Raw genomic sequence first — 24,682 nt, 5'->3', positions numbered from 1 at the left:
CCAGGAAAGCAGGGAATTGGTGATGCAGTCCACAGTGGTCAGCCTCCCTAGGAAAATAAAGAATAAAACCAGCACAGGGGCTGTCTACAATAGAGTTAGAGATGATGAAACTATTTTTCCTTTTGAAAAAAAATCCTTTCTTTTGTTTTATTCCAATCTCCTCCCTTTTTCATGCCTGTTTATCTGCTCTTGAACATATTCCTAATAAAAACCCAAGTTTTCAAAAATAACCATATTATGATGGTTTTAGCAAACCATGTCCAGTTTAATCTTTTGAAATATTTATACTATATCTGATATTGGTTATTCAGTACTTTGTAAACATATTTCTACAACAGTTAAGAAAATTTACAACTTACAATGAATATAAGCAAAGATTTCATCATATTGTTATGTGAAATGGTTATATATGTTGTGATCTTATACATTTGAGAGAGACAAGAGAATCTATTCCTTGAATTTTAGAAATAATTTCAATCCAACTCTCATTATGATAGAAATTTGCTTTTACAGGGCACTAAAGCATCCTGAACAAATAGTAAGCTATTGATTATTTATCATTGATTTGGAGACATAGTGTTCCAGATATAATTATGATATATGTAATATATGCAGATAAAATATTTAATTATATGAAAAATGGATAAGAAAAAGATTAAAACACAAAAATAAATGAAAAAATACAAATATTTAACACAGAATAAAATGCAAATATATAAAACTGAAGCTTCACCATAAGTTTAAAAGTAAATTAAAACAATTTCAATGTTATATCAGCAAATATGCATATATAGTTAAGAAATTATATACTATAGTGATTCCACCTACATAAAAAAGTACACCAAAGAAAAAGACGCTGGTGTTTTGTTTTGTTTGTTTGTTTGTTTGTTTGTTTGGTGTGGATAAAGTATGGTGATTCTTTTATTCAATTTTATTTAATTTCTGTGTTTTTCTCCATTATACAAATGTTCTTCAAAGAGCATAACAATTTAAGTAATATAACATAACACCAAAAAAAAAAAAAAAAAGGCATCAAGGATACTGTTTGGTCTTCAAAAAATTTTCTCATGATATTCAAGATGAAATCACTATTATTTAGGGGAAAAATTACATTTAAAGCTCACACATATTTTTTAATTTAGTAATATAAATGATTTATGCATGTGTGTATAGACATATGTACATATTTAAGAGGGAAGTGATTTTAAAATAGCAGTAAATATAGCTGACCCTTGAGCTATATGGATTTTAACTGCACAGGTTCACTGACATGGATTTTTTACCATACAGTAAATATACTTTTTCCTTATGATTTTCTTAGTTACATTGTCTTTTCTCTAGCTTACTTATTGTAAGAACACAGCATATAATACATATACAAACTGTGTTAATTGACTATGTTATTGGGAAGACTTCTTGGTCAATAGTAGGCTATTAGTAGTTAAGTTTTGGGGGAGTCAAAAGTTATATGGGATTTTTACTGCATGAGGGGCTTGGTGCCCTAACTCCTGTGTTGTTTGAGGGTCAACTGTACACAGAAAACTACTGATAAGCTGATGAGAAAAATCAGTACCCCCACAATCATAAAGTAACACATTCAAAATCTTAAAAATTTGAACAAATGCTGCTGTGACTCCCCTTATTTTCACAAATTATGTTCGAACTGCTTTTCCAATGCACATGCTTGTTCATGTGTGAATCCAACGGACTCCTCACTCTGTGAATTTCAAATTTCTGAAAAGGGTCCAGAGGAAGACTCTTGCATTTTACTTGTGTCTTAATACAAACTTGTAAAACTGATACCTCCCAAACTGGTGTGTAGCAATCCCACTAGCTTCTGGCTGTTGAATATATCCCTCATATATTTCTGCTAGGGAATTTCTTAGTAAATGTCATATTTCAAAGCGATATGCCATGTTTGAAGTTATACTTCAAAAAAATTCCAAGTTTGTGGCTTTATTTCCACAATACCTGGCACCTGCCCTTCAGGTAACTTCATTAATACTTTGAATTGCCTTTACCACAGATTTTCCACCATTCCTAAATTTAAGGAGAATAATTTTTACGTTTATTCATTTGTTAACTAAATACACAAAATATACCAGATATTGATGTTAATGATTTTTAAAATTATACATACTGACAATTATTACATATGGCGTAAGCTTATATGACACAAAGGATTAATAGGTTTGAGCTTTTAAATGTCATCTGAAGGAGAGAGGAGTGCCCATCTCATGGTTGTATCAATTTCTTCTTCAAAATTTCCGAGCTCTTGCTCCTTAGAAAGTTCTAAAAATATCTAAATAGGGGACAAAGCAGAAGGAAAAAGAATTATCAGATTGTTTATTGTCTTCCAAATAAATAGGAAATATTCATGTTATGTTCTTTCTTTTTTTGTTTTAAATATTTTATTTATTTATTTGAGAGAGAGAGAGCATGAGGGGGCAGAGGAAGGAGCAAAGGGAAGAGAGAGGAGAGGGAGAAGCAGGCTCCCCACTGAGCAGAGAGCCTGAGGCAGGGCTCAATCCAGGACCTAGGATATGACCAGAGCTGAAGGTAGATACTTAATTGACTGAGTTGACTGTTTATGTTATTGGGAAAATGCATGCCCCCACATGTTATTTTCATGTGAAATTAACAGGAATGATACAAACCCTAAAAGCTGACCCACCTTTTCCAATGTGCACTGAGAGAGGCTGTACTCTTCTAGGTTAAAGTCATGTTTCACTGGGAGGGAAAAAAAGATTACTAGTAGATGCTTACAATTTATTACCAAGAAGTTTCTCAAAGTCATACAAAATAAAAATGCCCACTATTAATATAAATGGAATATAAGACTGAATAAACAAAAGCTTGGTGAAAGAAGGGAATCATGAAGTCATAGTTGATATAAATGCAAATTAAATTAATCTTGATATGAGAATTTTCTCATATTACATTTTGATATGTTCTATTACCTCGTACGTGTGTCTCGAGAGACATAAGTTCCTTGAGGAACTACAGAATTGATTGACACATCCTTACACACAAGAAAGATTTTGATCCCACTCCTCTCCCTTTGAAAGGACCCCATGCTTCTGTGTAACTGTCTTCAGCCAGTTTATCTGCTGTACTATGCATTCTATGCTAGGCGTCCCTCTCAGGAAACCCTCATCAGACTGGTCACCAGATTCCCATATTCACAGTTCACCACTCATACATTGGGACTCTCCTGTGTGTGTGACACGCTTCTTACCAGGAACAGAGCAGCAGTGAAAAACAAACCCCTGCCTTTGTGTATAAAACTCTGTATTCTAGTGGCAGGCATATGGGCATTAAATAAACAAGGACTTAAATGTATAATAAAATAAACGAGGATTGCTACTACAGAGGATAAATAAATCAGGTAGAGAAAGCAGGAAGTGCCAGCCACTCTTTTTTAACTGGATGGTTGGGGTTGGCTCCAGTTATAAGGTAAGAATTGAGCAGAAACTTGAAAATAAGCTAGAAGTAGTAGAATTTCAGGAAGAAGGATCAGCAGCAAGTGCAAAGTCCTGAAGCCGGAGTACACATGTCTGGTAGCATTGAGGAAGAGACAGGAAGTCAGGGTGTCCAGAGTGGAGGGAGTCAACTGGGGAATCATAGTTAGACACTTTACAAATGAATTTATGTAATCTTCCTAATGACCTTGACAAGTAGGCACTGACATTACCCTTCATTTATTTTTTTAAGAGGTTTATTTATTCATGAGACACACACACACACACACACACACACACACAGAGGCAGAGACACAGGCAGAGGGAGAAGCAGGCTCCATGCAGGGAGCCCGACGTGGGACTCGATCTTGGGACTCCAGGATCACGCCCTGGGCCGAAGGCAGGCGCTAAACCACTGAGCCATCCAGGAATCCTCTTACCCCTCATTTAAAGATGAGTCACTTAGATAAGCAGGGATTCAATAGCTTTACCCAGGGTCTCCCAGCTAATAGAGAGACTGGCACTGAAATTGGAGCCCTTCGTCACTGTGCTAGGTGAGATATACTCCACGACCGTCTGCTGCTGGGATTGGCCCAGTTGAAAGCAGAAAAACGATGATGGAAAGAAAAAAACAGATCATTTTGAGTGGCAAGAAGAGTCATGCACAATGCAGGGGATGGACTCAGGGAGGGACACAGACCGTTCATTCACTGCAGCAGGAAAGCAGAACACACAGCTCGGACGCAGGGAGGCCGTTGCATGGGTGGAAGGTTTTCTGTGGTTTTTATTTTACTGGTGAAATATAAAGCGAGGGCATCAACTGAGGCAGAAAAGCAGGAAGAAGGCGGATGTGTAAGGAAAGAGGAGCAAAGTGGTAATTGAGGACATTTGGTCTGAACGGGTTGTGCACCCACAGGCAACGTAGCCCCTATTAAGGGGCTTTGTGAGGTTAATGTTATGAATTTACTGCAAAACCAGCCAAGCTCAGTTGTGTGTTTTCTGTAGCTCTAGTCCCTGCCCCGGAGATACACCTTGTTCCAGAGAACTGGATTAACCTCAGTTGGGGTTAAATCCCATCATTACCTACCATTACAATTCTTAAAACCTCTTAGAATTTACATATTTTAAAAAAGTGTTTACGTATTTTAAAAAGGTATTACACAATAACCTACCACCAAATTATTACCTAATTCTGAACCAATTCTTCAAAAGTTTTATTTTACAGTGGCAATTCTTACCTGCCTCTAATTTGCGGAAGGCCTGAGATAGAGGGTAGACATCTGCCAAAGGCAGTTTATAGACCAAGAGGGAAGAATACCTGGGAATACGAAAAAGTCACATTTGACCTTGAGTTTCAAGGGGGAGAAAGTGACCATCAAAATAAATACTGATATTAACATCAATTTCCTTTGATGAAAATAAAAGTGATGCAAATAAATGTACGGCTTACATATAAAACAAATAAAATGACCGATGGAAAATTCTTAAAATATCCTTTGGCAGCTGGCTGTTGGAGATACTTCTAGAAATAATCCAGCATAACTGCATTTATGCTCAGTTTATGCAAACCTTGTGCTGTTGTTAAACACAGACATCTAAACTAATCCCTTTGCTTAGTTTCGATTAGGCTGCAATTAATTACTTAATTTAATATTGCATCCCTGTCACCAGAAAGCTAAGGAGAGGGAGATGTGAGGTTAAGAGAGAAGAAGAGCCAGAGGAGATCTGTGGAGGGTACCACGGAGGGTCCGACTGTGGTCCCATGTGGGTTCCAGGCATGAGAAGTTCCTTTCCCCCAAATTTTCCAAGACCTGCTCTGAGCTGGAGATTAGCCTTGGATAGCTGAGGAGGCCCAGATGAGGTGTCCCAAGTCTTCCTGGGGCACATAGCTTTCTGGGTGGCTCTGAAATCTCCTGTAATCTGAATGTCAGTAAATCTGTTTCAGAGGTCCCTAACTTTTATTATGAAGTCAAATCACTTTGAAGTTCTCAGAGAGCATTAAAGAAACCTCTGAGTGGGTAAAGCCAACAAGTTTCTCTGTAATTAGAAGGTCCTTCACCTTTCCTGCTGTGCGGCCTGTGGGAACAGCTTCAGAATCTCGTCGTGAACCCCAGTCACTTGGGAAATTTCCTTCACTTTCAGTTCTAGAATGTAGTCCTTGCCAAGTTTATTTTTCAGGTGTTGGGTGGAGCCGATGCACCTATGGGCAAGATGGAAAATACATTGGAAAAAATATCGCCCCTTCAATTTTTTACATTATTCTCAAATTTCAAATGTAGGGGTAGGGGGATCCCTGAGTGAGCTGACAGGAAGGGCTCCAGGTGCTCACAGTGATTGTGCCCTTTCCACAGGAAATTTCACTTTGAGGGTCAAGCACAGACTCCAGAAGGACACTCACCTCAGCCTTCCAGACACCATGATAGCGATGCGGTCACATATGGCCTCGACTTCGGCCAGGTAATGGGTGGTTAGGAGGGCCCCTTTCTCTGTGTTTTTAACGGCTGCCTGGATTGTCTGCCTAAAATGAGCCAAAAAATCACTGGTGAGAAAAGGGTAGGAACGCCTGTGTGGCTCAGTTGGTTAAGCGTCTGCCTTTGGCTCAGTTTGTGATCTCTGGGTCTTGAGACTGAGTCCTGTATAGGGCTCCCTGCTCAAGGGGAGGTCTCCTTCTCCCTCTCCCTCTGCCTGCCACTCTGCCTACTTATGTGCTCTCTCTCTCTCTCTCTCTCTCTCTCTCTATCTGTCAAATAAATAAATAAAATCTAAAGCAAGAGGGGGGTAGGAAAAAAAGAGATTTAGAGGGAAAACTGTAAATGTAAAATACAGTTCATGAATCACATTTATAAATCATATTTCTAACTAAAAAACCAGAAATGTGAATAGTTATTAGGTTTTTTGATAACATAAAGAAAAATGTTCAATATTTTTAGGTATGCTAGTGGTATTCTAATTACGTTTTTGAAAAAGAAAACTTTTCTATCTTTTGAAGAAACTAATTGAAATATTTATAAAGGGTAGGGTGTCTAGTATTTGCTTCAAACTAATAGGAGAGTGGAGAAGAGGAAGTGGATGGAGGTATAATGAAAAAAATTATGCCTTATATGGATAATTGTTGAAATAGGTCATGGCTATAATGGGTTCATAAATGATTCTCTTTATATCTGTATAAAATTTCCATAACAAAGTCCTTTAAAGATGTAGGGGAAACTATTAGACAGTCACAAATATGAAGTTGGACTGGATGATTTTATTGATTCAAATGGAACATTCTAGAAAGAAAAGTAAAAACAATTCAAAAACTAAGAAAAAAAAAAACTAAGAAAAACTGGATAAGCAAATTTGACAGATTTGGTAAAGGGGAGAGAAAAGTAATGAATTAGGGAAAATATGTAAGTTAATACCCTCTAAAAAAAACCAGTTATATATATCTCAATAATTTAAAAAATTGAACTCTAAACCATAAGACCTAAAATTCCAACAAAATATTTAGAGGGTTGTTTTTTTTTTTTTTTAACATTAATACCACATGAATATGATACATCAGAGAATCTATGTATTAAATATTTATTTTCCTAATCATATGGATTATCTCCACTATATTAGAAAGGAGTGGATTTGATTTTCCAAAATCAGGGTTGGTTTTTTTTTTTTTTTTAATTAAAGGAAAAAAAATTTAAGTAAGCTAAATATTCAACATGGGTCTTGAACTCACAACCATGAGATCAAGAGTTGCATGCTCTACCAACCAAGCTAGCTTGGTGCCCCATCCAAGATCAGTTTTTTTTTTTTAATATTTCATTTTTTATTCATGAAAGACATACAGAGAGAGGCAGAGACATAGGCAGAAGGAGAAGCAGGATCCTCGCAGGGAACCTGATGTGAGACTCGATCCCAGGACCCCAGGATCATGACCTGAGCTGAAGGCAGACCCTCAACCACTGAGCCACCCAGGTGTCTCCCAAGATCAGTTTAAAGACATAACTTTTGCATGAAGTTTATACTCCCAGCTCTGAGGGTTATGATAAGGCTCACCACATTTGCTGCTGCCCTGCTGGATCCGTGCCTGTTGATGGTTCATCCAGAAGCAGGATAGGCGAATTTCCCAGGATGCTCAACACAAAACATAACTGGAAGGCAAGAGAAGCACCTTATTGGCTGCCACCCCATCAGCTCTCAGAATAACATCACATATCACACGCACCTTTCTGGTGGCTCCTGCCGTTAATTTCTTCGCCTGAACATTGAGCTGGTCATGCAGTTTGAAAGAATCCACCAATCTGATGGAAAATAGGAGTAGAATGTCAACTCAAGAGAAGATCTTCGAAAAATGTAATCCCACAGAAGAGTGATTGCATTAGAGGGAAGGTTGGCACTATTATTCTGAAACTAACGATCAAAGAGGAAAACTATTTTGGAACATGAAAGATTTTTAATCTCATTAAGAGTTCCAAGGAATAACCAGAATTTTGAGTTTGAAACTGAAATGGATGATTATGAAAGATTATTCACTCATTTAATGTTGTCAACTCTTCTGTGCAACTATTTTTTAAAGATCCCTCAACCAAAGATACAGGGAATAGCTCCTGTCCCTGCATCCCTGCTCTACTGCTGACATTCCCTGAAAAGGTGCAGACATCATTTCTACCCTCCATTCTTTATTAGTGAACTCATCATAGTGGAACAGCCTCCCTGCCTCTGGACACAAAGGAATCACATGACCCCTCTTTACCGTGAAATGGCCAAGGTGGCGTCCCCTTTCCTCAGCCCTTTGACGGCAGCGAACACCTCCAGATGTTCCCTCACTGTCAGGTTGGGCCACAGCACGTTCTCCTGAGGACAGTAGCCCAGGAAGTTGACCAGGCTGTCTCCCTGATGACCCGAACGACATCCTTTCAGTTCTACCTAAGAAGATAAACCAGTTTTATTATTATATTATATTATATTATATTATATTATTTTATTTTATTTTATTTTATTTTATTTTATTTTATTTTATTTTATTTTATTTTATAATTTTGGTAAACCTGTTTTAGAAACACATGTAGCCTTTTCTCCAATCTCACACTTAAGAAACTGACATAGAGCTAATAGATGGCTAAATTTTTTGAGCATCAAAACGTTATGAGTGAAATCATATAGTATTTGTCTTTCTCTGTCTTATTTCACTTAGTATTATACCTTTTATAATCTATGTCAATGCAAGTGATAGAAATATTGAAATTATTATTTGTACACATGAAACTAATATAACATTGTATGTTAATTGTACTTCAATAAAAGCTTTTTTATTTTTTTAATTTTAATTATATTTATTCATGAGAGACACAGAGAGAGATGCAGAGACACAGGCAGAGGGAGAAGCAGGTTCCTCGCAGGGAGCCCGATGTGGGATTTGATCCCCAGACACGGGATCACTCCCTGAGCCGAAGGCAGACCCTCAACCACTGAGCCACCCAGGTGTCTCCCAAGATCAGTTTAAAAACATAACTTTTACATGAGGTACATGAGCTATGCAGGCATCCCAATAAAAGCTTTTTTAATTAAAAAGATATATACACAAAAATTTAAAAGCTAAACCAATAAATATTATAGAGACTCATATTTACTATAGAAAATTATTTAAAATTTACTAAAAGTAGAGTTTCATAAAGATATAGGCTACATTTATCATGAAATATCTATTTTAGGAATGAAAATCATTCTGTCATTTCTTTCTACCTCTCCAGCCGTTGGCTTCGTGATCCCAGAAATCATTCTAATAGATGAACTTTTACCAGCGCCATTGGGTCCTAGCAATCCCAAAATTTCACCTGAAAGAGATTCACTGATTATCAATCTGGGAAGTGAATTATCATAAACCTGTTTCTTCAAATCTTTTGAGATATGTACACCCCTCAGTATTATTTTGAAATGTATAACATATATATATAACCCATGTCACCAGACTATAACTCTTATAATTATAACTCTTATAATTATATGAAATATTAGCGAAAAGCTTATGGATTTGATGTCAATAAGTCTTTTCCAGATTACTTTTTCAGTTAAAAATGTGCCAGATTCTTTTTGGTAGTAGATGGCTGATGTGCTGAGTACATGTTTAAGTGGTTCCTAAACTTGGGAAGTCAGACACATTTTCTTCATCCCAAATTCCCCTACTGCATCCAAACCACCATCATCCTCTATCTGAACTAATGTAAAAGCCTCTTGTCTGCCACTCAAATTTACAAACAATAGCCAATGTGTTAATTTTTCCAAAATGTAAATGGTAATAAAAAGTTAACTAAAACCCCTCTGGTGGCATTCCACTAATTTGGTATAAAAATCTAAACCTTTTGCTCTATTTCACAAAGTGGTACCCAATTTGGCCCTGCTCCGGTCTTGGACTTCCTCCATTCTACCTGTCAGTGCATCCATTGCTTCTTCGTGCCTTGACCATTCCAAAGGCAGCTCTAGCTCTGAGTCTCTGCCCTCATTCTTTTCTCTGTCTGGGTGTTCTTATCTCTTTGTGCTCACATATCTGGGCACCTTCTCATCACCCAGGTCTTGTCTTAAATGTTACTCCTCCAGAAAGGTCTTCCCAAACCCTAGGTGAATGCCGCCCCGAATCATTTGTGTCATTTCACATATTCGGATGCTCCACTTAGAACTTGCTTATGTGATATCTGACCATTTTATTGGTAAGTTATTGTTGGGTTTTGACCCTCTCTCAGGATGTAAAATCCATGAGGACGGGGCCTTGCCTATTTTTTTTGATGATTATATTCCAGAACCCAAAGCAGTCCCTGGCATACACACACACACACACACACACACACACACACACACACACAAATATGTTAAATGAATGAATGCACACATGGGTGCTTCACAATGGTGCCTACAACAGAGATGTTCAGTAGGTATTGCTGAAATGATGGTGAATAAAATTAAATGATTCTTCCAAACCTTTTTTAACACACAGAGAGAGATTTCTTGTTGCTATTTTCTTCTTCCTCTTTGAGAAGCAACTTTTCTTCTGACCTGCATACTCTTTGTGTAGACAGCTAGCAATTATGACAGGTTTCTGGAATAGAGGACAGTGTGATTTTCCTTTTAAGCTTCGGAGACTTTATGTTCCTATATTCTCATGACTGGGAACTTTCTTGCTCTATGTCATAAAACAATGTATATTTTAATTTCATTTTTCAATTTCTTAAAAAAGACTCATTCATTTATTTTGAGAGAGAGAGAGAGAGAGCACGTGGCAGGGAGGGGCAGAGGGAGAGGGAGAGAATCTCAAGCAGATTCCATGCTGAATGCAGAGCCTGACATGGGGCTTGATCTCACGACCCTGAGATAATGACTGGGCTGAAACCAAGAGTCAGATACTTAAAGGACTGAGCCACCCAGGTGCCCAAAATAAAGGATATTTTAAACTGACAATAATCCATATTGCTTGTTTCAAGTGTAACCTGCATTCATTGATGTCAACAATATCTCTAAATCCCCTAAATCTGGGACACCTGGGTGGCTCAGCGTTTGAGCATCTGCCTTCGGTTCAGGGTGTGATCCCAGGATCCAGGATCAAGTCCCATATCAGGCTCCCTGTGAGGAGCCTGCTTCTCCCTCTGCCTATGTCTCTGCCTCTCTGTGTATGTTTGTATCTCATGAATAAATGAATAAAATCTTTAATTAAAATAATTAAAATAAAATAAATCTTCTAAATCTATCTTCTAAATAAAAGAGTATAGCTTCATGGAAACTGGCCTTCCCAGAATGATCTAAGCTCATGAGCACATCATAACATCTAAGTCAGATAGAAGAATAACCCTTCAAATCTCAATCCTTATTCAGCATTTTATAACAAATCTCATGTAAATTCTCCAACTTACGAAATTCTTGGTTTTGAAGTTATAGCTCTACTTATCAAAGCCCATTTTTTCCTCAAAAGAATGATAAAACCATTATGTTCTCTGTTCTTCTTTGAGCTTCCAGGACACTCCAAAGGAGAGCCTACATATTTAAGAATTACGAAAATGCACCAAGCTCCAAACTTGCAAAATGAAAACCAGCATATTAACCTCTCTTCTTGATAGTTCTTGAATTATAGGTCCCTTAATGTCCATTTTGTCACTTGCTTTCCTACCTCATCTGCTTGTGAAGTGGTCAGGGCAGTTGCTGCTCTTAATCTTTCTGCTTTAACATCTTCATCCTCATCAACAGGTTCTTCTGGATTAGGCCCAGCACTTCCACTTTGGGGGGAAATTCTGTGGAGAAAATGAAATGTAGGACATATGGGTTTTTTCATTATTGAGGATGCCCCCTAGATCAGCTTCTCTGTGATTTCACCATCATCCTTTTTCTCAATACATGGGTGATGAAAATGGCCCTGTGAATACTGCTTCTGCTTTTCCCAAGAATTCCCGTCCCTGTCGCCAGAATTTCTTTCTTGTTGTTGTCATTCTTCCAGTTAGAATCTTTGACCTTTGCCAAATTGCTAGCAGAGGCTGCTGTTTCTTTAAAAATCAGGTCACCTACATTTTCTCTGTTGACTCTGAGCCCATCTTAATCACACCCGGCATCTGCCCTCACCATCTTTTACCGTTCACCCTTCCTAGAGCCCCTGTATAATGTCCATCTTATGAAACACTCTGAACTACGTTAGGCTGCTCAACCAATTCCATTGCATCTCCTCTGTTCAAGGATGTGTGATCATCATAGATGGGAAATCGGCATATTTGAGTACTCCTTAAATTTCTGAGGACCTGAAAACCTCCCTCCGCTGGTTAGTGGCAGAGCTCTGGGAGTCCTATTTCCAAGCAGTAAGCCAGCAACCCACTGACCATCATGAAAATCAGCATGCTGTTTACGTGGTAAATATAAATCCACATTAACAGGTCCGTAGTGCAGGTCATGAAAATACGATATTAAGTTCGAAACTAAGTTTTTATCCCAACCTGAAAATGGGATCCTTTCGCATTATTTTCTTTCCACATTTTGTTTCCATGCATCTTAGGATAAAAACAAATATCAAAGCCTGCAAGTAAGGCTAGGAGCAAAGAAAAACAGTTATATATAGGCATAAGTTCACAAATATCACTTAAACATCTGAATTAAATTGGTGGCCTGGTCATCAGGTGAAATACGTGTGAACTATTCTTACAAATTAGGGGAGAAATCCAGCTGGACAGGTCCAGGCCATCATAATTTCTCATTAGAATATTGCAACACCTTGCTACCTGGTCTCCTTCCTCTTCTTCCTTTGCCCCAAACATCTATTCTCAACACAGTCACTAGAGTTACTTTTTTAAAACAAGTCTGATCATAGTAGTTTGCTTAAAACCCTCCAATGACTCCTTGGTTACTCAAAGACAAATTAAAGTCCTTATAACCTTATAGTGACCCAGACTGCTCTGTGTAGCCCATGCCATCCACCCTGCACTTTACCCTGTGACTTCTGTGACCTTCCCTTGTACCACTCTTCCCTTGGTCACTCTGCCACAACTACACTGGCCTCCTGGCTGACCCTGGAAAAGCCAAGGTCACTTGTGCCCCCTCCTACTGGAATCCTCTTCCCCAAGCTATCTCTGTAGCTTTCCTCCTTGCCCCCTTCAGATCTTTATTTCTCAATCAGGCTTTTCCTGACCACCCATCTGACACAATACATATTATTTACTTAGTTTATTATCTATTATCTTAGTTTATTATCCTTCCACCTTGATATAAACTCCATAGGGGCAGGGATTCCTGTCCATATTTGCTCCTATGCCTAGAAAAGCAGTGACACATTGTATTCAGAGACAATAGCTTTCTTCAGCCTAAATATACCAATATAATCACTTTTTCCCTTTTATTTCAATATTCAACTTTGCCCCTTTCATCTCCAATTCAAAGGATTTAAGTTATATTGCATCTATATTTCTTACAAGCTTTCTCAAATTTGCAGGTGGCAATAAACAAGATAAATGAACATGACAATTAATTTCATATTACATTCTGGATCTACACAGTCCACTTATGCACATAAAAACTAACTCATGATTTGGAATCATGTCTGAATTGTCTTATTCTGTATCTTATCCTGAGACTATATTAAAAGCTTTCAAAGTTGGCATACAGTAGACAAAGCCAAATAGTTGTTATAGTAAATGCGAACCATCAAAAAATAAAATAAAGGGAGAGGTAGAAAGGCTTTCTTACAATTAGGCATACTAGAAAATCAACTCCACTTGGGTCATATCTGTGGTTTAGATATTCTACTTGGTGCTCGTAAGTTCTCTGTAAAGACAAAAAGAAAAATAGCTAAATACAAATTCATCATCTTCATGATTTACATTTAAAAAATATGGAATTCCACATATTGCATATTTCCCTCCTTAAGCTTGACTCATCTATGTGCACTGGTGACAAACAATTCCCTGCAGAGAAGAAAGGGGACCCCCTACTCAATGCTGTCCCTCAGTAAACAAATAATTTACGTCTGTTCCACTTTTCCAATTTTTTTCTTTAATCTTTTGGTTTAAGGTTTTCCTCAAGTTGACTGAAAATATAACAGAGAGAGGAGCCTACAGTGTGAAAGATAATAGGGAATCACAATATTTGTCCTAAATACCCCTCACGAGGCCTTTCAGGGCCCCCTCCTACCTTGGTGGTGACTCTCCCACCATAATAACTATTCCTATCATGTTATTCTTTCTTCATCAGTCAATGCATTCAGAGAGTGACTCATCCCTCCTAAGAAATGTGTGACAGATCTAGGTTAATGTACTTCACTCTGCAGGTCTGCTTATATCTTAGGGGAAAAATGCTTTAAGCAAAAGAATGAATTCCCAGTTGAGAATTCTAAGTGTTGCTCAATTTATGGAAAAGTGCTTTTGCAGACAAAAGGCTTTCCCATATCCCCAAGAACACAAAAGATTAGGGCAGTTTTCTCTACTTTCTTTGAAGTATCACTCAGGATGTTGTGGGTTAGAGTATGTGTCTGGCTGAGCTCTTGGGTTCATCTCATTGGATACTTCTTTCCATTTGAATGGAAATGGAAAGAATGGTCCTTCCTGCTTCAATGCCTTTGCTTCCCTCCACAGAACACACTTACCTTCTGCTCCATTCTCCTGCTAACTGATTCTGACTCATTCTTCAGGATTGTTTAAGGATTGCTTCCCCCAGAAGAATTCTCTGACTCTCTAGATCATGTTAGCTGTGCTTTGTATCCTGCCCTTGGCACTTTGCCCTTCTTCTTTGGGTCCTTTAAACCCTTTGCATTGACTTATTTGAGGTCTGTCTTCATCTCCACCAAGCCCTGTGAAAGGATGGACTGTGCTATCTTGTTCATCAGGTGTCCCCAGTGACCAGCACAGTGCCTAACACAGAATACTGTTTAATATATGTTTTTGGATAAATAAATGTAATTGTATGTGATTTTATCTCATGATGGATAATGAATACCCATTAAACGAGGCAACATTGGGCAGCCCCAGTGGCGCAGTGGTTTAGCACTGCCTGCAGCCCAAAGTGTGATCCTGGAGACCCAGAATCAAGTCCCACATCAGGCTCCCTGCATGGAGCCTGCTTCTCCCTCTGCCTGTGTCTCTGCATCTCTCTCTCTCTCTCTCTGTGTCTCTCACGAATAAATAAATAAAATCTTTTTAAAAAATGAGGCAACATTTTTCAATCTGGCATTAGTTTCAAATCGCATTTAACAATGCTTATGTTTTGCATAGAGCATATGGCAAAAATTTTTTTCAATTTTTATTTATTTATGATAGTCACACATAGAGAGAGAGAGAGAGAGGCAGAGACACAGGCAGAGGGAGAAGCAGGCTCCATGCACCGGGAGCCCGATGTAGGATTCGATCCCAGACTGAATTGTCTGAATTGTCTGGATTTCTCCTTACGGAGTCAGGAGAGCATCACCACAATTTAACTTAGTAACATTTCCATCATCCCAAAGAGATACCTCATATGCATTTTGCGGTCAATTCTCATTCCCACTCCAACCCCAAGAAACCACTAGCCTTCATTCTGTCTTTATAGATTTGGGGTGAAGCACTTTAATAGGCTGCATATTCATAATTAATGACACCATTGGTAATATTTCTTACCTGTGCCAAAAAAGCCAGAAATCCACCCATGGTAGTGAAAGGAACTAATATCATGCTAGAAATCAAGACAGGCAAGTCGAAGTGCATCAGCACAATGTCAAATATGATGATGGAGGTCTACAAGGCAAGTTAAAATATATTGCAATTCAGACGTATGGATTCCATTGATATTTGAAAAAATATTTAAGATGTAAGTGTCCTCATTATATATATCAGAATTTTCCCACATACAGATTCACTACTTTCAGAAGGAGAAGGGAAGTGAGGGTTTTTTGTTAATGAGAATAAATGTGACATTCAGCTACCCAACAGAAAAATTTAAGATAAAAATCTGTAGATTAAGGTAAAGGCTAAAGTGACCAGGTAGGCTTCCTGACAGTGCATTACGTGCAATCTAAGACAATAGGATAAAGAAAGAAGTTATGGTAACAATGTAAAAACCTGTATAGGATGGAAAGCTATCCAAGTGATTATTTTTAGAGGTCCATACTGCTCCCCACCCAGACTAAAGCTTTCTAAATGGCATCCCTGCTCCATTTCTTCCCCATTTCAAACAGTTTTATTGAGACCGTGCATTTTGATTACAATGGACTTATTTTCTTTTAAAACACTGGTAAATGTGGGATGGGGATAAAGATAATTTTTCATTGTTCTGTTTTAAGGATCAGTTTCTCAGCCAACAAATGTGTGTTGAGCTTGTATTGACCCTTTCCTGGATCTTATTGATGTATGATTTATAATAAAAACACTAAGAATTGTAACTACTAAATTCCCTGAATATTACACAGACACCAGGCATTAAGAATTTAGGATGCATCATTTGCTTTGATCTTCACAACTCGAGAATGTAGTCATTCTTACTATCCCTTCCTTACACATGGGAAATCTAGGGTTCAGAGAAACAAATAACATCCTCAAGACCACACAGCTAGGGAATGATAAAGTTGGAATTCAGAACCCTATGTGTGTGTGATTCCTAAGTCTTTAGGTCCAAAGACTATCTTGTTCTTTGGGATTGTTACATAGGGGAATGTTGTGTGGCTACTAAGTGAATTTACAGTTTGGGGGGGATGTGTAAACTACATATAAAAGACAATTGGGAATGAAACCAAATAATTTTTAATCAAGTGTTCAGTAAGTATAATAAGCATTTTAGATGGCAAATCCAAAAAATCTTTTCTCATTTTACAACCACCACAATCTCTCTGCAAAGGTATCGCATGATTATCCACCTTTACATAGTTCCCTCCTCTTGGTTTCCATGACATCACACTCGTCTAATTTTTCTCCCATCTCCTTATTTTTGATAGCTATAAATCCACTAGTCCACTTAGCTAAGTCCTCTCATTCTGCCTGGACTCCATGTTTCTTCTTTTGTGAGTTGTTTTTTTCCTCCTTTCTTACCCCTGGAACAAGAGAGGATGGCAAACTGCATCAAAGGAAATATGCTATGGCTCAGCATGCTAAGAAGATGTGCTACCATACGTCCACCATGCGCTGAAAGGTATGTCCTTATTAGACAAGGGCCTAAAATACCCATGAAGGACCACACCCCATGGGCTATGAGAGTCCACTGAACTCTAGAAACAAATTAACAGTTGAGTGTGGCTTCACTCAATGATGAGGGGACCTTGCCTATACTTTCCTTCCAAGATCACAAAAGGACAACTGCACTGACCATCATCTGATACATTTTTATTTTTATATATATCTGTGAGTCTTAAGACTAGCATAGTTTAAAATGATACTAACTGCATGATGAAAGATCAATTATCCACATTACACATCCTCAACACACATTTTAAATGAAATTAACAGTTCTTTGTATCAGGCATAAAATTATTGCACACTGCTTCTTCATGAAGATGTACAATTATGATGTACAATTTAGGCTATTAAAATCAAGATGTTGATCAACACAAACTTTAAATTACTCTTGTCAAACATCCTGCTACTTCATATTTCTTGACATCAGGAATGACATAAGGTCTGAGACCTCATTTTTATTCTTGAGTTGTCACTGATTTTTATGGACCTTGAACAAGTTACTCAATTTTTTCCTCTCTAAAAAATGAAGTGAATTACACCAGATGATGTTGAATTTTTCTTCAAATCTGACATTCCAATATTCCATAAGTATGTAGCTTTTCAATGGTACAAACATGTAATAGACAAGTACACCGAAATAGATATATATATATGAAAAAAGGGAAAATAATTAGAAATTATAAACATGTATTATACTGTAACACTATAATTTTCTTTTTACATTTCAAACAAAGATATGTTTATTTTTCAAAATTTACTTTTCCCTCTGGGATAGTGTCTCATCTTATTTTAATCCATAATAATTCAAAAATAGTTGATACCAAAGGTAAAGGACATCCAATCATAGATAGATATATTTCTATCTGAAAAAGTGTTTCAGAGTTACATGTTCAATTGTCAGCTGTAGTCATTTATTTGCTAATTTGTTCATATCACAGTGAGAACATCTTAATCTTCACATTAGTCCACAAACCTCATAGAACAGGTGTTTTACTATTATGCCTTCCCTTAAGAAATAACAAAGTCAAACTTTTTTAGCTTCATACTTTTTCAGCTAAAAAATTATGCAAGAAGAATTAAGAAGACTATCTATTATAATGCAGATTCTGTTTTGCCTTCTCCCATGTATTGAAGGAAAAAGACTTTAGTCATTTACATTTTCCCTGCTCTGTAAGCCAAGCAATAAGAGCTATTGTTCTGGCAGATTCCAGCATATCAAGTTCTGGAAAGAACTCATATTTTGTTGAACTGAAGCACTTTGAAATCCTAGAACTTGGCTGGGAAAATTCTGTCAACAGTTTTTCCAACCCAAACCATCACTACAGAGACTGCATCCATGAGAAAAGTTTCATCTCTGCTCTGTTGTTTTTTTCTTTTCTGCTTTGTTTCTTCATGAAAGCTGAAGGATAAGGGCTTGAGGTTCTACTGTTAATGTTGAGTGTCTCTTCACCTGAAAGACTGTCAAATCTATATACAAGCCAGGATGAACAGTGAATATAAGGTAAACCAGGAGCTGATTGTTCACTTGAAACGTAGCAAAAATACATTCATGTAGACATGAATTTGTTCCAGTCTGGAATGGTTTCTGCTTAAGGAGAGCCAACCAAAGGAGTGGGAAATGACATAATGAAAAGGAGCCATGACTCCAGGTTGCTGATTACTTAGCAGTGGCGAACAGTAAGCTTAGAGTGCCCATGAGGGTACTCACTAGGATATGTTAAGCCTCGCTCAGGCTGGCAGTAACAGACCTGTCAACAACCATATTGGCCAATAACCCTGACATTGCTTGAATATCAGCTCCAAAAAAACTTCATCCAGAGTTGAAACTACTAGAAAATATGAAGTGTGGGTACAAATTCTTCATTTACCTTTGCTGGACATATACAAAATTGCTGACTGCAAAGAAATCAACCATTAAGCCAGACTCTCTTTCACTGACATCTTTACCAGCATCTGAGTTTACACTAGGCAAAGGCAGTAAGATTGTTGACCAAACAAAAAAGTTTCCATGCAGAGTATGAATGGAAAGATTTTGGTGTACTAAATCCTCATGACTGCCTCAAGCCAGTCTTCTAAGTGAGGTATCTCTACTCCTCTTTTTTAACTTCTGTACTTGGACTGGGTTGTCCTGATGATGGTAAGATGGATGGTTATAGACACTACCTGCTGAATACAGAGATACAATCTATAAGAGTCGAGACAGAATACTGTCCATTGAGTAGGGATAAATCAACAGCTACCTGCTGAACAGAAAAATCTAATTTTTATAGAAATCAGTAGGTGATGTCAGATATATTTTCTTAGCAAATGGCCTTCCGTTGGGTTTCTCTCATGGTTTCAGGACCCCCACTCCAAGAGTTGAGAACTGTGTTTGCAGGACAGACATTCGACCACTAGTTGGGAATATCATCTAAAAGGCACCTGCAGTGTTCGGATGAGGCATTGTGAGTCTCTAGAGTTTTGGTGTGCATTTCCATCCAAGTTTTCAGCATCTTGGGCTTTCAGTAATCTTTCATTCCAATTTACTAATAAATTCTCTGGCATATGTATAAAAACATCTTCAATATCTGAAATTATTTCTTTAAGACTGTAGACATGGATTATCCTGTCAAATGTTACAAAGCCAGTTTTTATTCTAGTGTTACCAGGAAGCCATGTATTTTTAAGAATCCATAAACTTAATAGCAGCATCTTGAACTACAAGTCTTCTGTAAGATTCTCCATAAACCCTAGTCAAAGGGTTGTCTATGAATGTTATCCTTTCTATGGTGTAATTTTAAGATATTAGTTTTTCCCATTTCTCAAGGCAAAAGTGACTATATGTAATGTTACACTGAAAGATTAAAAAAAAAAAGAACTCTATCTCTTTGTTCATATGTTCGTATATGTACTCACAATATAGATGCAAAATGACCAGAGGCCACTACTTTTTCTCGTCTTGCGAAAAATAAAGGATATCACATATGTTAGGAAGACAAGTGAAGCTGCATAACCGAGCATGAATATAACCTGAAAATAATACAGATTATATCAAGGTCAAACAATGATATATTAACAGAGGAAAAATTAAATTACAAATATTTTTAAATATATTATTGTGGGGGTGCCCAAGTGGCTCAGTCATTTAAGCATCTGATTCTGGCTCAAGTCATGATCTCAGGGTCTTGGGATAGAGCCCCACATCAGGCTCCTGCTCAGTGGGGAGTCTGCTTCTCCCTCTCTTTCTGCCCCCGCCCAACTTGAGCTCTCTTTCTCTCTCTCAAATAAATAAAATTCTTTTAAAAAAGTTTTTGTACATGTACTTTGAACTTTTTTGTTTTAGTTTATGACAAAATAAAAATGAAAACGTATCGCTTATTGAAAATATCAAATGTTATAATTTATCATAAATTTAAGATATTGTCAGTATAGTGTGTTACTTACCAAAGCAAACACAATTCCGCTTGTGATATAAATTTCCATTAAGCTTGCTACATACAAAAATAAAAGCATTGAAAAGAGAAAAAAAACAAAGAAGCTAATATCCACCAGTGCCTGCCCAAACCAGTAGGCAGAAGGATAGAGGCCTGAGATCCATAGCTGGGACTTAGCTCTCTTCTGATGAGAAAACACAGGAAATAAATAGATTCAGTTGAAATCCAAATCCAAAGCAAATATATTCAGAGAGAATTTAAGACAGATATATTCAAATCATTTTAAATTATTTAATAATTCAATTATTAATATATTATTTAGTATTCGAAGTCTAAAGAGCCAATTCCATAATAGGGCCATTGTGAAAATGAGTATTGTTTTATTTTATAGGTTTGATTTCCAGCACCACTTTAACTCATGCATAATGACTAGAAAAGCAGACCTCATAATAATCAAGGCATAAACCTCCTTCAAAAGATATTATTCTGAAGCCCAAAGGACAATAAATTATTCATTATCCAAATATATTATAGGGGTTACTGTCTCAGAATACTGAAGGATGACTTATCTAAATCTGATTTAACTGTTTTGCCTTGAATAACAGACATGATCAAATACCAACATAACCAAAAAGTTTATTTGCCACAGTAGAAAGGGTATTTAAGTCTTATATCTGGTCCTCAATGTAAATGTCAATGATTTTTTTTTCCCTTTTCACTGGGAAATAATGTAGTTGAAAGTTGTATAATAGTACCAGTTAAAAGTTTAGATTAATTTGAGTTCCTGTAAAATTAACTGCATTTGTCCTGTAATTTTGAAGTAAAAAGTATTTTCTGTTATTAGAAGCAAAGTTCCTGACTTGATAGAAATAATGCTTAACTGTACTATCTAAATTAAACATATGTTTGTAGGCTTTTCTCACAGGAAAATATTTTGAACACAGTTTTTAAAGCACAATTACTGGAGTCTTTGAAGTTTCTCTTTTTCCCCCCTTCTCTTACTTTGTAATCGCTGATACTGCTCATGGAGAAGTAAGGAGAAATGCTGCACACAATCCAAAATAAGAATGTGAAACCTTCCGGCAGCCCAGTTGAGAAAATCTCATCATCCTGCAAATATAAAAAGTACTTTAAACTTGTGAATATTTTTAAAATGGAACAAATACTAATGTGGTGTATCACATTGATTGATTTGGGGATGTTGAGTCACTTTTGCAGCCCAGGAATTAATCCCACTTGGTCGTGGGATTACCAAAAGAGAATAATCCTTTTAATGTACTGTTGGATCCTATTAGCTAGTATCTTGGTGAGAATTTTTGCATCCATGTTCATCAGGGATATGGTCTGCAATTCTCCTTTTTGGTGGGGTCTTTATCTGGTTTTGGGATCAGGGCAATGCTGGCCTCATAGAATGAGTTTGTAAGTTTTCCTTCCATTTTTATGTTTTGAAACAGTTTCAGAAGAATAGGTATTAATTCTTCCTACAACACACACATGAAAAAATGCTCATCATCAGGATCCCTGCATGGCTTAGCAGTTTGGCACGTGCCTTTGGCCCAGGGCATGATCCTGGAGTCCCGGGATCCGGGATGGAGTCCCACATTGGGTTCCCTGCATGGAGCCTGCTTCTCCTCTGCCTCTATGTCTCTGCCTCTCTCTCTCTCTCTCTCTCAAAAAATAAATATTAAAAAAATGCTCAACATCACTCAGCACCAGGGAAATACAGTCAAAACCAAAATGAGATATCACCTCACATGGGTCTGAATGGCTAAAATTAACAACCCAGGAAACAAGAGATGTTGGCGAGATTGTGGAGAAAGGGGAACCCTCTAACACTGCTGGTGGGAATGCAAACTGGTGCAGTCACGCTGGAAAACAGTATGGAGTTACCGTTAAAAATAGAGCTCCCCTAACCCTCTTTCACTGTTGGTGAGAATGTGAACTGGTACAGCCACTCTGGAAAACAGTGTGGAGGTTCCTCAAAGAGTTAAAAATAGAGCTACCCTACAACCCAGCAATTGCACTGCTGGGGATTTACCTCAAATATACAGATGCAGTGAAAAACCGAGACACCTGCACCCCAATGTTTATAGCAGCAATGTCCACAATAGCCAAACTGTGGAAGGAGCCTCTGTGTCCATCAAAAGATGCATGGATAAAGAAGCTGTGGTCTATGTATACAATGGAATATGCCTCAGCCATTAGAAACGACAAATACCCACCATTTGCTTCGACGTGGATGGAACTGGAGGGTATTATGCTGAGTGAAGTAAGTCAATTGGAGAAAGACAAGCATTATACAGTTTCATTCATTCAGGGAATATAAAAAATAGTGAAAGGGAATAAAGGGGAAAGGAGAGAAAATGAGTGGGAAATATCAGAGAGGGAGACAGAACATGAGAGACCCCTAACTCTGGGAAACGAACAAAGGGTAGTGGAAAGGGAGGTGGGCAGGGGGATGGGGTGACTGGGTGATGGACACTGAGGGGGGCACTTGACAGGATGAGCACTGGGTGTTATGCTATATGTTGGCCAATCGAGCTCCAGAAAAAAAACATATACAAAAAAAAAAAAAAAAAAACCAGAGCTCCCCTACAACCGAAGAATAGCACTACTAGGTGTTTATCCAAAGGATTTGAAGGGACACATGTACCACAATGTTTATAGCAGCAATGTCCACAATAGCCAAAATATGGAAAGAGCCCAGAAGTCCATTGACAATGACTGGATAAAGAGGATGTGGTATATATACAATGGAATACTATTCGGTCATCAAAGAGAAAGAAATTTTGCCATTTGCACAGATGTGGATGAAACTAAGGGTATTATGCTAAGTGAAATAAATCAGAGAAAGACAAATACCATATGATTTCACTCATATGTAGAATTTAAGAAACAAAACAGATGAACATAGGGGAAGGGAAGAAAAAATAAAATAATAAATCAAATAAGATGAAAACAGATAGGGAGGCAAACCAAAAGAGGTTCTTAACTATAGAAAACTGCAGTTGCTGGTAGGGGGAGTCAGTGAAGGGATGGGGTAATTAGGTGATGGGCATTAAGGAGGGCATTTGATGAGCACTAGGTGTTATATGCAACTGATAAATCACTAAATTCTACCTCTGAAACTAACAAAAAATTAAAATTAAAAAAGGAAACAAACAGTAGTTCTCATAAAGAATGTGTTTTTTGAACTATTGAAAAATCAAAATAAAAGTATATACCGTGGGGCACCCGGGTGGCTCAATCAGTTAAGTGTCTGCCTTTGGCTCAGGTCATGATCTCTGGGATCAAGCCCCACATCGGGCTCCCTGCTCAGTGGGGAGTCTGCTTCTTCCTTTCCCTCAGACCCTCCTCTCTTCTCGTGCTCTCTCTCTGTCTCAAATAAATAAAATATTTAAGAAAGTGTAAGCCTTGGGACACCTGGGTGGCTCAGCAGTTGAGCACCTGCCTTCGGCCCAGGGCATGATCCTGGAGTCCCAGGATCGAGTCCCACATCGGGCTCCCTGCATGGAGCCTGGTTTTTTTTTTCCCTCTGCTTATGTCTTTGGTTCTCTCTCTCTGTGTCTCTCATGAATAAATAAAGAAAATATTTTTAAAAAGTAAAATAAAAAAGTGTACGCCTTAATCCAGCAACATCAATGTATGAAGGTAGGAGGGGAAATTATTTCTGATCATTTAACATGAGGCTTTAACTCCTAGATAAAAAAAAGAGAAATCAAATAAACTCAGGACCCACTTCAGCGTGAATACTGAAAAGAACTGAAAGCAGGGTTTCAAAGAGATATCTTCCCATGCAGGTTCATAGCAGCACTATTCATAATAGCCAAGAGGTGGAAGCAACCCAGATGTCCACCAACAGATCAACAGATAAACAAAACATGGTATATACATATGGAGGAATATTATTCAGTCTTTAAAAGGAAGGAAATCCTGTCACGTGTTACTATGTGGATAAATTTCAAAGATACTATTCTAAGGGAAATAAGCCAGTCACCAAAAAAAAAAAAAAAAACAATACTAATGGGTATGAAGTTTTAGTTCTGCAAGATGAAAAAGTTTGAGAGATCTGTTTCACAATAATGGGAATAAAGTTAACACTACTCAACTGTATACTTAAGGGGATCTCTGGGTGGCTCAGTGGTTTAGCACCTGCCTTCTGCCTTGGTCATGATCC

General features: G+C 37.6%; 1 protein-coding gene and 1 pseudogene across 12 annotated transcripts in view; both read right to left on the bottom strand.

Moving 5' to 3' along the window:
- Positions 1-606: 606 nt before the first annotated feature.
- Positions 607-24,682, bottom strand: part of ABCA6 (ATP binding cassette subfamily A member 6) — a 114,533-nt gene continuing 90,457 nt past the window's right edge. For 11 of the 12 annotated variants that reach the window (XM_077853654.1, XM_077853652.1, XM_077853655.1 and 8 more), the window contains 17 exons: positions 21,508-21,615; positions 20,516-20,689; positions 19,988-20,101; positions 15,545-15,661; positions 13,644-13,721; positions 12,401-12,492; positions 11,590-11,710; positions 10,410-10,527; positions 9,180-9,271; positions 8,191-8,363; positions 7,663-7,738; positions 7,494-7,588; positions 5,860-5,979; positions 5,521-5,661; positions 4,700-4,779; positions 2,675-2,730; positions 607-2,302 (listed from right to left, as the gene is read on the bottom strand). In XM_077853654.1, the coding sequence (XP_077709780.1) occupies positions 2,201-2,302; positions 2,675-2,730; positions 4,700-4,779; positions 5,521-5,661; positions 5,860-5,979; positions 7,494-7,588; positions 7,663-7,738; positions 8,191-8,363; positions 9,180-9,271; positions 10,410-10,527; positions 11,590-11,710; positions 12,401-12,492; positions 13,644-13,721; positions 15,545-15,661; positions 19,988-20,101; positions 20,516-20,689; positions 21,508-21,615 (1,857 nt within the window). In that variant the 3' untranslated portion in view covers positions 607-2,200. The remainder of the gene's footprint in view (positions 2,303-2,674; positions 2,731-4,699; positions 4,780-5,520; positions 5,662-5,859; positions 5,980-7,493; positions 7,589-7,662; positions 7,739-8,190; positions 8,364-9,179; positions 9,272-10,409; positions 10,528-11,589; positions 11,711-12,400; positions 12,493-13,643; positions 13,722-15,544; positions 15,662-19,987; positions 20,102-20,515; positions 20,690-21,507; positions 21,616-24,682) is intronic. The other variant, XM_077853658.1, reaches the window with a different exon arrangement.
- Positions 16,645-19,967, bottom strand: LOC144285364 (protein transport protein Sec24A pseudogene; annotated as a pseudogene).

This window comes from Canis aureus, chromosome 16 (assembly GCF_053574225.1).
Source record: "Canis aureus isolate CA01 chromosome 16, VMU_Caureus_v.1.0, whole genome shotgun sequence".
Classification (NCBI taxonomy): Eukaryota; Metazoa; Chordata; class Mammalia; order Carnivora; family Canidae; genus Canis; species Canis aureus.
The sequence above is the reverse complement of the archived record's forward strand: the minus strand, read 5'-3'. Positions and strand labels throughout refer to the sequence as shown.